Here is a 13,848-nt window from a genome sequence, read left to right as displayed (position 1 = left end):
TGTCTCACATATACTGACAGGCTGACGCTAGACCAAACTCGTTAGGTGGGGTTATATCCTTGTGTAACGTAGCACAGATTCCAGCAAGGCTGCATTTGAGGAGAGAACCCAATCGCTAGGCACTGTATATGTATTCTATGCACATGACCGTAGTCTCTTTAGCCTAAGGGCCCTCCTTCTTCTTGTAGTACCTTTGCGACTAGGAAACAACGGCATACAACGAACAGTTCAAGGACTCAGGCCTAGAAGGGAAAGTGTAGCTATATTTCTTTTTCTTACTATGGACCGTTCACACTGTAGTAAAAAGTAAAGTAAACAAAACCTTGAGACAGAAAAAGTCATAGCTCGTATAAACCATTATTCACCGTGACAGCAAAACTTCCCCCCAGAAAAAAACGAATACAGTACCCTGAGATTAGTATTCAAGTTCTTGCTCTTTGGCAGCCTTATTGGCCCACTTTGAACCTACTTGCAGTCTTTGGTCGCATGATGATGGTTTTTTTTGGTGGCTGTACGTAACACACAGTGCGCTTTAGTGTAGGCTTCGCCGCTAAAAGGTATCGTCGGTAGGGTTGTCGTGATGATCTCAGCGTGTGCGTAGTATGTGCAGCTAGATATATTGGAGTAGCTTGGTTCTGCGGAAAGCAAATGGCTATGTCGAGCATCATGAATCAGTATGTTGATAGTGCCTAGTTAAGAGGGGGGAGAGAGAGAGTATGTGTGTGTGTGTGTGTGTGTGTGTGTGTGTGTGTGTGTGTGTGTGTATATTGTTTATGATACACATCAAAAGCTTCGATGTACTTTGAACTTTTTAGTCAGACCACGATGCTTTACTCAAAGCGCTTTACTCTGGGTAAGTGTCGTCATTGGCAATAGTGTCGATTTGTTTTTGGCTGCACGACTACTGCATGCAAGTATCTGTGCTGGAAGACAGTGACCAAAGTGCCCCGTATTCTCAACACTTTACTTTTTTTTTTTGAATAGTTGCTTTGGGACAATGGGAATTTCTGAGTGAGAGAGAAAAGCTATATAAGTCGACAGATTTCCGTATTCAAAATAGCACCATCGGCATCAGCTCTGAACAACCTCAGCCTTGAACAACTTCAGCTTTGAAAATCACTTCCAATCTCCCTGACGGAACCAACAATATGCGTTTCTCTACAGTCACGACTCTTCTTTTCGGCGGCATTGCAAGCGCGCAATTGGGCTCTGACATGCCTATAACGTGTCAGAATGGTACGTTTTCATGATCCTGCCCAAGTTGCAAATACTAATGCAAGCTCCTACTACTAGGACAAGCGCCCATTATCACGTGTGGCAATCCGGCTCCTGAAATGTGTGGTTGCACCTGCAGTGATGGAATGATGTTTAACCAGCCCAGACCTTCATTCCCAGGAAACACAACTCCACCTCCGATGCCAGCCGACCCAATGCCGCCTCCACCTCCACCTCCCCAAGTTGATCCTGAGCCGTACAAGTTTGCGTCCAAACCATGCCTAGGAAGAATCATCTACGACTGGAAAGCTATTGAGGGTGCCCATCAGCCTAATTCGCTCAAAAACGGTGAACTCGCAACCGACACAATTGACATTCCAGAAAATGCCATCTTGATAGTGACCGATAGGAACTTAAGATGCGAGATCTTTGAGGTATCAGTCGACAACAAAGTCCTAGGTGAGACGTATGGAACAGCTCCCCTCGACAACAAGCCGTGCGGAAATGCAGACCAGTGCATGAACAACAACGGAGGGGCGCACGGTTTCTTCTTCGTTCCAAAAGGTAAGTCAAGCCAAACCAGCTTCCGTGATCGGCTTCAGCTATATTTTGCACATACATATAAAAGGTTGGGGGCTAATTCTCGAAATCTTTAGGACGCCGTACAATCGGTACCAGATGGGTCAAGGTATCAGAGGCATGCAAGTATCATGCCAGTGGGTCTTCGCCTTACCAGATACGCGCAATGTGCTAGGTGGGCTAGTTTTGAGCTTGGGCATGGCGGAAAGGCATCTTTGATGCAGGGCTGGTTGATGCGGAGACTTTGGGGTTACTTGATAAGTAAGGGTAATGTGGGGTTGACTGTGGGACAGAAGACGAATAGCTTGTAATTGATAATTAAACCGAACATTGCATATGATTCATGATCTGTATTGCAGTCATGTTTGTAGTGGCGCACATTGTTCGTCTAGACTTGTCGTTTCCGCCTACCGAATGGGTCCCGCCGTTTCAGTGTAATGATGTGCTTTTGCTTGTCGTGTTCAAAGGCATTTGGCGCCTCAAAAAGCCTTTCAGGGCAAGCCGTACAGAGTCAATACGTCGGGTAGATGGCCAGCGCAGAATTACATGGGTCCGTCACCCACGTTGAAAAGGAAAAGAAAGAAAGAAAAAAGAAGGGTTTTTGAAAACAGGCGCTTATACTTTTCGTACTCGCTCCTCGTAGGCTGTCCATGCGGCTTTCCTGTAGCGTTCTGCTTCTGACTTGCGGTCTTGTGCTCGGACAATACCACGCCCGACAATGATGATATCACATCCTTGGTCGTAAATCAATTTATGGGGGGTGTTGTACTGCTGGCCAAGGGCGTCGCCTAGCTTCTTGCCCTCTTGACCTGGAGGCGGTAGTTGACAACCTGGAGTCATGGTAATAAAATTGTCCTCGGGCTCTGAATTCAAGCTGCGCTGGGCAATGAAGCCCATGACAAAGTCTCGATGGCTCCGGGCAATCTGAACCGTTGTCTTCTGATATTCGGGCGTCATGAGGTGGCCCTCGGAGCTCATTTCAGCAAGCAAAAGGAGCGAACGCAGAAACGGTGGCGGGCCGAGACGGATAAGCTCTGTGGCAGTATCGAGATTGAAGACGTCTTCTCCATTGTCGTTGGGTTCGGGACGGGGTGATATGCTTTCTGTGCGCATGGATATGGAAGTCGTGACGCTCACCACACTTTGCTTCCTGTCGGGAGCGCGGATGCTCAGTCTTCTCTCTTCGCCCTCCATCTCGATTGGGGACTCGATGGTGAAGTCGGGGTTTTTCATGTCGTCATCAAATTGGTCGTCATCTTCGTCGTCGCCTGCTCCGTTTACCTGCCGTGTAGCGGAAATCTCGGTGTTTACAGAAGTGTTGTACTTGGCAATGGTTGTTTCGGCAGCTTTCTCGAGTGCGGTAACGATGGCGGGACCGGGCAGAACGTGGGCGTTTGTGATTTCGGCCCACAGGGCGATGCGGTGGTGGCCAGAAGTGTACTGCTTCTGTACGGTTTCTGGTATGGTGTTAGCAGCTCGTCTAGACGGCAGGGTAGCGAACAAACGAGTGGTGGACAAACATACCTCCAATATCAGCGAATTTGCGGTCTTCGAAAATGAGGAAGGATTTGCGCGCGGCGACCTCTCTTAGGGCCTGGGCTGTCCTGTCGGACCAGTCGGTGACGATGTCGCAATGTGTTTTGAGCAGGCAGATAGAGTCGCCCACTTCTTCGGCGAGTTGCAGCAGTTCTGCAGAGGTCTCGACATCGGCCGAGAGGCAGAGATTGGTCTGCTTGGCGGCTATCAAACTAAGCAGGTATGAGGCCAGAGGACCGGCGGAGGACAACGAGGCCCGCGCACGGTAGGTGCTGGTGAGGGTGAAATGGGGGGACATGGCGACGGAGAAGACGGGCGCGGTTGGGGTGGCCAGTCGCGTGTTTTGTTCGGTGGTGAGTCTTGTGCAGACTGTGGGCGCGGGGTGGTGAGGGGCAGCGACAACGGCAGCAGGCAGGGAACGAGGGAAGCCGCGAGCTGGACGTGTGATTATTTTATAGAAGAAGAAAAAAGGAAGGGAAGATGTCGAGGAAAAAGAAAGAGAGGGAGGGGAGTAAAAGAGTCAAAAGAGCAGACGAGGGAGAGATCAAGTGAGGGGACTTGCAGGTAGAGCCAAAGCCAAAGCCAAAGCCAAAGCCGAAGCGGACCAGCAGGTGGTCAAGGGAAAGTCGACGGCCGGGTCGGCCCAGTCGGCCAGCAGGCAGTCAGTCAGGCGTGTCGTGTCGTGTCGTGTCGAGGCGTGGATACACGCATACATACTTACGTATGTACATGATGCATCCGTCCATCCATTCATCCACCCACCCATACGCGAGAGGGACAAAATTAATTGCGCCTGTTCCTGGCGCGGCCCGCTGGCCGCAGATGCTGGCTGGGCCTCTGCAGCCTGCGCCCCCCCGACAGACGCCCTGTAGACGCAGCTATGCACAGCACTGCCTGCGCATTGGTCCCCACCCTTGGTTCCATCCAGGCCTCGCCTTCTGATCCCCCAGTCCATCACCACCCAGCCTGCCCTGCTCCGCCGTCGCCGCGCTCGTGTCGGTGAGCGGGCATACACGCGCGCTTCCAGCCCATCATGCTCGCCCTCGCCTACCCCGAGCCACCCGTCCATTTGCCCGAAGCTGTGTATTGCTCTACCTGTCCTGCTCCCGCCCGGCACACGCCGTTAGCCGACTGGACCGCCGATACATGTACACCTAGTACATAAACCATGTACATACATACATACATACATACATACATACATGCTGTACATGCTCAATCGCTTGGCATCCTCTCCCCTTACTGCGACTTTGGACCCTATGCCTCAGAAGCATGCGGACTAGCAGATCTCCTTGTCCCTTTCATGTCCCCTTCTCTTAACACGGTACACTAAACCATGCCGGGTGATCAAGGACTTCTCCGCACACGCATCTTGCACATACACACACCACATACGTCAGTTTGCGCCTCGTGGCAGAAAAGGGGAGCGAATGCGAGTTTCAGGACAGGTGCTGGCGTCGCATTCAAAGCTACCACAGTTAAGCCTGCTGTCTTGCATCTGGATATGTAAAGCACGGACCATTTGCCATCTAACCGCTTTCGGACCACTCACCACAGCTTGCCCCCCAGCAGTGACCAGTGAAGCTCTCAAAGCCCGACTTCATCGTCATGCAATTCCAAGGTTGAGGAGCCAAATAGCGAGCATGTTGTAGGTGAATCGCCGCTCTTGGAAGCCGACTTCACCTAGTATCACACACACAAGATTTAATTTCCTGAGCTAGTGTTCAAGTTCTAATTCACCACGCCGTGTTTAGCCCACAACAAACACTCACTTTGATTCTTGTGACTCACTTGCTATCCTCTCTTCTCTCTTCCATTGCACTCAGCAAATTGCAGCTCTTAACTACTTTCAACGTCAACATCATGCCACCCAAAAAGGACACTGCCGGCGCAGAAGCTAACGAGCTTCTCGTAGGCTTCGCTGACAAGGAGACTAAGCTTATTGCCGCCGCGTACCTGAGCTGCACGGGCCCTGACAAGGTGAGTGCACGCTACCTTTTGCTGGTTCAACCCTCTGCAGGGACGTGTGCTAACAACATACATATAGTTCGACTATGACCGCATGGCCGCGCTCACCAAGAACACAGCTGGCTCGCTCAAGAAAATGTGTAAGTGACTTCCACCCACACCCGTTCGCCTAGTAATCCCTGGCACGCGCTAATCCGATACCTCCCAAACTCAGGGCCTCCCGTCAAAAGAAAAGCCATGGAGAGCCACCCGTCCTTTGCCAAGTTCCTCGGCCAGTCTAACGGCGACGCTACTACAGCATCTACCTCTGAGGCCCCAAAGCTTACTACCGCAGCTCCCAGGTCCAGGAAGCGCAAACCCGCAGATGAGGAGGCGTCTGAGGAACCCACAAAGTCCGAGCCCGACACCTCGGAGCCCGACAAGAAGCCAACCAACAAGTCTGCGCCTGCTGCCAAGAAAAAGGCTCGCGGTCGTCCCAAGAAGCAGGCCAAGATTGAGTCTACCGACGAGGAAAACTCCGCTGACGGTGGCGATGGCCGTGGTGAGTTTACGTCGAAGAGAGCTGTACAGCGTTGGCTGCAGAGTACTGACTAACGAGTAAGACTCCCAAGTCGAGTATGACTAGTCGCGTTTGATGCAAGCGGCTCATGTCTTGTCACATGCTCTTGATCACTGGCTTTGCTACTGCAACATGTGCCGTTGGGGTATGCTGTGGTGGATATTCATCGCATAGCGTTTCTCAACGTGCGGTATCTTTGACTGATGTACCATGTTTGGGTCTATTGAGACCGCGACAGCAGTGTACATGTGCGGGTTTTTCCAATGTCACATCCATCATCTCTTGAAGATGCTTTGGACCATCGGGAATTGGGTTTATCACACCTTTTTTTTCTTGTCTACTCTGAACGTGGTATGAGCGTTCAGTAGTATCGAGGTTCTAGTGTAATCGGTTTTTCACTTCTTCACCTTCTTCTTTTTTCAACTCTAGGGGAACGTCAGACATGGAAGGAAAAAATTCAAAAGTTCAATAGTGCAGTCCACGAATTTGTTTCTTCTCATCTGTCCAGTGTTTACTCCAAATGTGTGTAGGGTATTATGCTTCCCAACTTTTTCTCTTCTCATATCCATATCGTCTCTCCCAACATGTCAATGCCCATGTATACTGGAAAAACATTCATTGCATACAGCACTCACAATCAACAGAAAACTCCTCCTATGAAAACCCTAATTTCCCTTGTTTCCTCTCTTTCCACCCCTCTTCTTCCTCTCCACATGTCCCAAAAGCGTCTTCTTCACATCACCCAAACTCCTCTTATTCTTGCTCTTCGCCTTACCCAACGTCATCAAAAAGTTCTTCTTGCGCGCCTTGTCCTGGTTCGTCGTACTCTTGCCCTCTGCATGTCGCTTCTCCTTGCGCTTGCCCGCCTGCGACATGTGGTTCGTCTCGCGGTCTTGCCTGGCCATTGCGATCTTCTCTTCCTTGGTGTTCTTCTTGCCCAGCGACGCCGCCAGTTCAATCGTTTCCGCCGTAATGGCTTCGTCGGCGTGGCGCGCGGCGAGAAGTTGGGCCCGCTTGTGCGAGGCGAGAGATGAGGTGATTGTTGACGAGGCGCGTAGGGCTTGCAGTTGTTTTAGGTCGGCGGGAGTGAGAATGGTAGTAGTGAGAAGTTTGGAAATGGACTTTGCTTCTGGCTCTTCGCTCTTCGAGGCTTCCTTGCCGTCGGCTGACGGGCCGGGTGTGGGTGTTGCACTGCCGAGTTTCGCCTTCTTGCTTGGTCGCTCCTTGTGGTCTTCCTTCTCGTCTTCCGAATCGCTAATTTGGATATCTTCGCCATCGCTCTCGACGTTGATCCATCCTCCTGAATCATCGCTGTCGCCGTCACTCTCCACTTCCCACTTCTTCCAGTCGTCCTCGTCATCAAGATCAACATCGCCATTGTCTGCGTCGGGATCTAGTCCAGCAGCTTCCAACTTCTTCCTACGTTCTTCTTCCTTCCACTTTTCAAGGAGTTCAATGCCTTCGATTTCGCCAATGGCTTCTTCACCATAACGTCGCTCTTTGATGGTACCAGCACGAATGCCCATTGTCGCATCCTTGCCGCGGTCACGCTTCTTGAGAAGATCGGCACCGACTTCGCGGTAAAGAGAAAGGAGACCCTTAGCGGCCATCATTGTGCCCTTGTCCTTTGATTTACGGTACTATTACTGTTAGCTTTCGGCGTAGAGGCAAGTAGGATAGGATAGCTCATACCATAACTAAGTCTTGTAGTAATGTGTCTGTCATGGCCAGAGGTTGACGTGCACATATCTCACGAATGGCATTCAATCCTGCGGCAGCGACCTCAGAAGCTGATGCTTCCGACACGAACTCATTCGCGATCTTTTGAACCAGCGGCTCAAGAACATCTGGTGGAACATAACTATGGGTTGCCTGTGCTAAACACGCAAGGTATGTTGTTACTGAAGCTTGTCGGGGTGTGAGGTGCTTTAAGAAGTACGAATACAACGGCAGGACTGTGAGTTGGTGCAATCCGACAAGTCTGGTCACGAGCTGTAGAGCCAGAAGCTTCGTCTCAAGAGCGAGCTTGTTCTTGGAGTTCTGGATATGTTTTGAAAAGAGCGTTTCCGCGAAACCCTGTGGGTCATGAAGCAAATGTAAAGCGCTAAAGTTCAGTGGGCTGTAGAGGGTTAGCATTGAGCAGGCGGCAACGGGACCGAGGTACTCACTGCGGCGCATTCTTCTTTTTGTCTTTCTTTTTCATGGTGGCAGCTGCTTGCTTCAGTTCACGCGACTTCTTCTTGCTCTTTTTGTTGATGCCAGCTTGGTGCCTCAGTTTGGCCAAGTCAACCTCGTTGTCGTCGTCGCTCTCTTCGGCGGCTGCTTCTCTCTCTTGGTCGCCACCAAGAAAGAACCTGACTCCGCCCGCGATGGTCTTCTCATTGTCGCTCAACGCAGCCAATCGCATAACCTCGACTGTCCTTGCGTCAGTCCATATTTGACGCTTCCACAAGTCCCGTGTGATTTTAACGGCCAAGAAACCGCGCGGTGAAGTAGTGTCGGCTTCGAGAAGATTGTACAGAGTTGTCTGTAGCGCTTTGTTGACCTTGTGATTTGTAGCTTTCGCGTTGGACGATCGGACATCTGAGACTATTTTCTGAAAGAGCAAAGTTCGAAGGGACTTTGAATTTGTTGTGATGAGGATGGGAAACAGCGTGTTGAGGAGGGTGACCGAGTCAATCACTTCCTTGTTTTTAAGCAAGCAAATAGCACCCACCACCTTGTCGCGCAGATCCATCTCGAGGACTTCATGGTGTGTGGACAACAGATCTATAAGACTCTGGGGAAATTCAGGGAGGGTCAGATCTGGGTATAGGTTCGCCGTGTGCGATACAAATTCTATGAGACTTGAGAAACAAAGTCAGCGTTCTGCCCCACGCAGCATCCATTGTGGTAGACATACTCTTTCAGTGCGACCAGACCTCCATCCGTAGTTGAAGGATCCGCAAGGAACAAATCAAGAAGCGTCCGGTACTGCTGATACTGTTGCTCAAAATCATCTCTATAAGATTGAGGGTCCCTCTTCAGCTTGAATCTGAGTGCGGCATGGTCAGACTCAAGCTTCTCCAAAGCGCCGACTTTGCGCTTCATGGTAATGGGCCGAGGTTGGTCGGTGGGCGGGCTAACGGTGAATTCTTGAAGGAAAAACCTCACTCGGACCGGAAAAGGAGTTTAGAATGGGCCGGAAGTCTCGTACGGCAAGCAATGTGTACTGGACAACGTGGTTCACTCGCGTCGCCGTTGCGCCTCGTTGACTTTGCGACATAGAATTTTAGTGGGGCCATGCCACCAATTGGCTGGGTCGGGCCGACACTGGATCCGGGGAGCTTTGGCCTCCTTCACCGTAAAGATTTCACGATGCTCGACTGCCTGCGCCAGCTTTCTCCCGCCGCGCAGTTTCAACTGGCGCGCACCCACTCTTCGAAAAGCTCTGCTTGAATCCTGCATTACACATCCTGATTCGAGGCCAGCTTCTGCATCCTCGAACGACAGACACGGCAGCACTACTCGGGCCAGCGCCCGCCGTCGCCCACCATGACTAGCTTCTCTTCCATGTCGCTGTACGCCTTGACGGTGAAGCAGCCCACAGCGACACAGGATGCCATTTCTGGTGACTTCCTCGGAAACGGCAAGCAGCAGATCCTCACTGCGAGCGGCTCCCGGCTGGCCATCCTCGAGGTTTCGCGGCGGCAGAAGGGCTTTCAAGAGCTCTACTCGCAAGATGTATTCGGCATCATCCGTCGCATTGCCAAGTTCAGGATTGCGGGCGGCACCAAAGGTATGTCGGGCACCCTTCCCCGCTACAAGCAGTATAGTGATTTTCAAAGCACACGACACCTTCGAGCTCGCCGCTCCCTGAGCCCGCGGTGGACTGGACTGCGTTTCCTACTAAGAAAAGAAGCCTTGCTGACTCTGTAAGACCACATTGTCATAACCACCGACTCTGGACGTTTGGTTACGTACGAGTACCTTCCTGATGAGCACACCTTCAAGACCCTTCACTTCGAGACATTCGGCAAGTCTGGAATACGACGTGTCGTGCCAGGCGAGTACCTGGCAGCCGACCCGAAAGGGCGCGCTATTATGATTGCCTCGACGGAGAAGAACAAGCTGGTCTACATCCTCACCCGAAGTGGTCAGACCGATATTGCCATCTCCTCCCCACTTGAGGCGCACAAGCCCCAGACACTTGTCTATTGCCTGATCGGTCTCGACGTTGGTTACGACAACCCCATGTTTGCAACGCTCGAAGTGGATTACTCGAATTCCGAGACTGATCCCACGGGCGAAGCTTACGAGGAGATCAAGAAGGAGCTTGTGTACTACGAGCTGGATCTGGGTCTGAACCACATTGTACGAAAGTGGTCAGAGCCTGTCGATCGCACAGCAAATACTCTCTTCCGGGTACCCGGAGGCCCAAGTGCACCGAGTGGTGTATTGTGCTGCGGAGAGGACAGCATCACATACCGTCGCATCTTCAACAACAAGTCAAGCGTCCGCCGCCTGGCAATTCCACGCCGCGAGGGCGCGACTGAAGATCCTAACCGGAAGCGTATGATTGTTGCTGGTACTCTATACTCTCTCAAAGGCGGTGACTTCTTCTATCTTCTACAGACAGAGGATGGCGATGTCTTCAAGCTTACCGTTGATGCTCCCAACGGCACGGTCGAGAACATCAAGATCAAGTATTTTGATACCATTCCTGTAACGACAAGTATTTGTATTCTCCGGGCGGGTTTCGTCTACGCTGCGTGCGAGTCTGGAGACCGCATTTTGTATGAACTGGAGTCGCTGGGTGACGAAACTGATGACCCAGTCTTTGAAAGCAGCCAGTTTCCCGTTGACCCGGAGGCCTCGTTTGCACCTCCGTTCTTCCGTCCCCGCGCTCTGGTCAACCTCACTGCGGTAGAGGCTATGCCAAGTCTTAACCCGATTATGGACATGGAAGTTGCCAACCCTGCATTGGAAGACGCGCCTCAGATATACACAATCAACGGTACAGGTGGCCGAAGTTCTTTCCGCACCACGAGGAACGCGTTAGAGGTCTTGGATCTCATCGAGTCTCCTCTACCACAGAACGCTTCCGATGTATGGACAACGAAGCTGACTAGCGAAGACGAGACGGACACACTCATTGTTCTTTGCCTCCACAGCAGAACACTCGTCTTGAAGATTGGCGACGATGTCGAGGAAGCCTCCAACACTGGTTTCCTTCCAGATACAAACACCCTTGGCGTGCAGCAGTTTGGCGAGGATTGCATCATCCAAATCCACCCCAAGGGAATTCGTCACATTCAGGGCATCCAGTTTCCCAATGACGATGCGAGCGCGACGCACGCCAGCCTGACTGATTGGCAACCTCCTGCGCACCGCACCATTGTAGCTTGTGCAACCAACAACCGCCAAGTCGCAATCGCCCTCAGCTCTGGTCAGATTCTGTACTTTGAGTGTGATTCTGATGGTTCCCTTGCCATGGCTGAAGAAGAGATTGTTTTGGATAGTACCATCAACTGTCTTGCCATGCCCGATGTACCAGAGGGTAGCGTACGAGCCTTCTTCCTGGCTGTTGGCTGCAGTGACCAAACGGTCAGGATCTACAATCTGAGTCCTGACATGGAGGGCAACATCTTGCGAAGCATCTCCGTCCAAGCACTTACGTCGCCCCCAAGCGACTTGACCGTCAACCTTATGACGGACAAGTCGTCCCGTGGGTATAGCCAGTTCCTTCACATTGGCTTGCGAAGTGGTGTGTACATTCGATCGGTACTGGACGAGATGACTGGTGATATTGGCGATACCCGGAGACGCTTCCTCGGCCCTGAGCCTATCAAATTTGCAAAGGTCACTGTTGCCGGGGAGCCCGCCATTCTAGCCATGACTTCGCGGCCATGGCTAGGCTACACTCATCCTCGCACCGGAGTGCTGCAGCTGACGCCACTGAACTACATTTCTTTCAAGTCCGCATGGAACTTTGATGGCTCACAATTCAAGGGAATCATCTGCGTGAGCGCTAATGAGTTACGGTAAGCAAAGCCCTTCTTTTTCCTCCCATGATTGCGATGATGAAACCTTGTACACCTTAAACACGATGAGGGTTCAAACCTTTTGGTTCCAATTGTTCCTACTGAACGCAGTTACCCACTCAACACTGTTATATTGGTTGGCTTGGAGAATAGTTGCTAACTACGCTAGAATTTTCACATTCAACGATTTGACGGATAATACCACTTATGAAAGTATACCATTGAAGTACACCCCTAGGAAGATGGTCGGATACCATGACCAGGGCGTGTTCTACGTAATTCAGAGCGACAATAACACGATTAGTGCTGATCGAAGGCAACAGCTAATTGCGCAAAGTGGTGGAAAGAAGGAAGACGGCACCAATGGCTCGATGGAGACTGAGCAGTCTAATGGTGCAACTGACAGCGACGAATTCCCCGCAGTAGACTTTGGTTATCCAAGGGCTCAGGGCAGTTGGGCATCTTGCATCCAAGTAGTCGATCCTGTCACTGAGAAGGCAGTCACTCACACTATCGAGCTCAATGGCAACATATCCCTTGTCAGTGCCGCTCTAGTTTTCTTCGAGAGCCGTAATGATGAAGCATTCCTTGCTGTTGGTACTGCAAAAGACCTGAGCTTCACACCATACAAGTTCTCGTCTGCCTCGATCCAGATATACAAGATCAATCCAACTGGCCGCGAACTGGAGTTCTTCCACGAAACTACTGTCAGCGATCCACCTCTGGCATTACTTGCCTTCAAGGGCAAGTTGCTCGCTGGTATCGGACGTCACCTATGTCTTTATGATTGCGGTATGAAGTCAGTCCTGCGCAAAGCTCAGGCGCCCAACTGTGTACCAACGCGCATCACGGGTCTCAAGACACAGGGTAGCCGATTGGTCGTTTCCGATCAAGCACAGTCGGTCACGTACGTCGTACATAAAGACCAGGTTCACCCCAATCGCCTGATCCCTTTCGTTGATGACACCGTCGCTCGGCATACCACAGCCTCTGAGATGCTAGACTATGACACCACTGTGGGCGGTGACAAGTTTGGTAACATCTGGCTTGTGCGCTGCCCACAAAAGGTTTCCGAATCTTCTGACGAGTCACCAGACGGCTCTGATCTGCTTGTCGACAAGAGCTATCTCGGCGGTACTCCCAATAGGCTCGACCTGATCGCACATTACTTCACCAATGACATACCGGTGTCAATACAGAAGACGGTCTTGCTATCAGGTGGTGAACGCGTCGTTTTCTGGGCTGGTCTCCAAGGCACCCTTGGCGCTCTCATCCCCTTCAACTCACGCCGTTCACACAAGATGTTCCAGCAGCTCGAGCTCCAACTCCGCTCTGATGACAAGCCACTGTCCGGGCGCGACCATCTCGCTTTCCGTAGCTACTTTGCACCCGTCAAAAGTGTCATTGATGGTGATCTTATTGAACGCTTCCTAGTTCTTCCCCGTGACAAGAGGGAGAGCATTGCTGGTCAAATTACTGGTTCGGAATGGACTCCCAGCCAGATCGATGAGTCGATTTGGAACATGAGGGGCTTGTACGCCTTCTAGAAGACGCAAAGATCTACTTTCAATCTTTGCTAACAATGGCGTTTGGAGCTCTTAGGTTTGGGAAAACATCCGTGCTTTGTCCTGCGCTTATAGCGTGCCTTTAGTGAAGAAAGCAGTAATCTGTACTAGTAGATAGGCATGTAGGTCGCAATTGACCAAATGATACCCAGAATATAGCTTTCCGTGTCCTTTGGCTTGATCAGCGCTGGCGGTGGGGTCTGTGGACGTGACAGGCCTGTCCCGAGGCGATGGATACTGTCTGTTCTTGGTCAGAAGATAACAGTGGTAACAGGTGTCAAATTTGTTACGTACTGGGTATACTGAGTAGTGACACAGATACTAGCCATGTTTGTTCGTTATGGCAAACTCCCAATAGGGGCATGATGTCCCATGCTAACCCTTCGGACAATAAGACCAATAT

The 13,848-nt window shown here is 51.3% G+C and overlaps 6 protein-coding genes across 6 annotated transcripts; 4 read left to right on the top strand and 2 right to left on the bottom strand.

Annotated features, from left to right (window-relative positions):
- Nucleotides 1-985: 985 nt before the first annotated feature.
- On the top strand, nucleotides 986-2,068 carry PSV08DRAFT_259807 (uncharacterized protein). Its single transcript, XM_014220308.1, has one exon. The coding sequence runs from the start codon at nucleotides 1,335-1,337 to the stop codon at nucleotides 1,869-1,871; it is 537 nt and encodes a 178-aa protein (XP_014075783.1). The 5' UTR covers nucleotides 986-1,334; the 3' UTR covers nucleotides 1,872-2,068.
- An 11-nt stretch (nucleotides 2,069-2,079) lies between these two features.
- PSV08DRAFT_214389 (Orotidine 5'-phosphate decarboxylase domain-containing protein) lies at nucleotides 2,080-3,628 on the bottom strand (the record flags this gene model as incomplete). Its single annotated transcript, XM_014220307.2, has 2 exons — nucleotides 2,080-3,251; nucleotides 3,319-3,628. 2 exons carry the CDS (start codon nucleotides 3,626-3,628, stop codon nucleotides 2,410-2,412), a joined length of 1,152 nt encoding a protein of 383 aa, XP_014075782.1. The 3' UTR covers nucleotides 2,080-2,409.
- PSV08DRAFT_259804 (uncharacterized protein) lies at nucleotides 2,130-2,380 on the top strand. The gene has a single exon (XM_066092484.1). It carries the CDS (start codon nucleotides 2,138-2,140, stop codon nucleotides 2,360-2,362), a length of 225 nt encoding a protein of 74 aa, XP_065950035.1. The 5' UTR covers nucleotides 2,130-2,137; the 3' UTR covers nucleotides 2,363-2,380.
- A 1,565-nt stretch (nucleotides 3,629-5,193) lies between the features above and the next one.
- PSV08DRAFT_376750 (uncharacterized protein) lies at nucleotides 5,194-5,892 on the top strand (the record flags this gene model as incomplete). The annotated part of the gene is made up of 3 exons (XM_014220306.1): nucleotides 5,194-5,310; nucleotides 5,378-5,438; nucleotides 5,513-5,892. 3 exons carry the CDS (start codon nucleotides 5,194-5,196, stop codon nucleotides 5,890-5,892), a joined length of 558 nt encoding a protein of 185 aa, XP_014075781.1.
- A 322-nt stretch (nucleotides 5,893-6,214) lies between these two features.
- On the bottom strand, nucleotides 6,215-9,067 carry PSV08DRAFT_193654 (SDA1-domain-containing protein). Its single transcript, XM_014220305.1, has 4 exons — nucleotides 8,760-9,067; nucleotides 8,026-8,703; nucleotides 7,550-7,976; nucleotides 6,215-7,497 (listed from the first exon to the last, which is right to left on the bottom strand). Exons 1-4 carry the CDS (start codon nucleotides 8,945-8,947, stop codon nucleotides 6,523-6,525), a joined length of 2,268 nt encoding a protein of 755 aa, XP_014075780.1. The 5' UTR covers nucleotides 8,948-9,067; the 3' UTR covers nucleotides 6,215-6,522.
- A 324-nt stretch (nucleotides 9,068-9,391) lies between these two features.
- Nucleotides 9,392-13,597, top strand: PSV08DRAFT_398307 (CPSF A subunit region-domain-containing protein; the record flags this gene model as incomplete). Its single annotated transcript, XM_014220304.2, has 3 exons — nucleotides 9,392-9,635; nucleotides 9,777-11,880; nucleotides 12,050-13,597. The coding sequence occupies 3 exons, from the start codon at nucleotides 9,392-9,394 to the stop codon at nucleotides 13,425-13,427; spliced, it is 3,726 nt and encodes a 1,241-aa protein (XP_014075779.1). The 3' UTR covers nucleotides 13,428-13,597.
- Nucleotides 13,598-13,848: the final 251 nt, after the last annotated feature.

This window comes from Bipolaris maydis, assembly GCF_028858645.1.
Source record: "Bipolaris maydis strain C4 unplaced genomic scaffold PSV08scaffold_1, whole genome shotgun sequence".
Lineage (NCBI taxonomy): Eukaryota > Fungi > Ascomycota > Dothideomycetes > Pleosporales > Pleosporaceae > Bipolaris > Bipolaris maydis.
The sequence above is the reverse complement of the archived record's forward strand: the minus strand, read 5'-3'. Positions and strand labels throughout refer to the sequence as shown.

What these genes read in the sequence shown, in the direction of transcription:
- PSV08DRAFT_259807 (XM_014220308.1), top strand. Translation starts at nt 1,335, where the DNA reads ATGTGTGGTTGCACCTGCAGTGATGGAATGATGTTTAACCAGCCCAGA.
- PSV08DRAFT_259804 (XM_066092484.1), top strand. Translation starts at nt 2,138, where the DNA reads ATGATCTGTATTGCAGTCATGTTTGTAGTGGCGCACATTGTTCGTCTA.
- PSV08DRAFT_193654 (XM_014220305.1), bottom strand. Translation starts at nt 8,947, where the DNA reads ATGAAGCGCAAAGTCGGCGCTTTGGAGAAGCTTGAGTCTGACCATGCC. An exon ending in AAAAAGAAGAATGCGCCGCA is followed by an intron (nt 7,977 to 8,025) that starts GTGAGTACCTCG and finishes AACCCTCTACAG; the next exon opens with CCCACTGAACTTTAGCGCTT. An exon ending in TACTACAAGACTTAGTTATG is followed by an intron (nt 7,498 to 7,549) that starts GTATGAGCTATC and finishes TAACAGTAATAG; the next exon opens with TACCGTAAATCAAAGGACAA.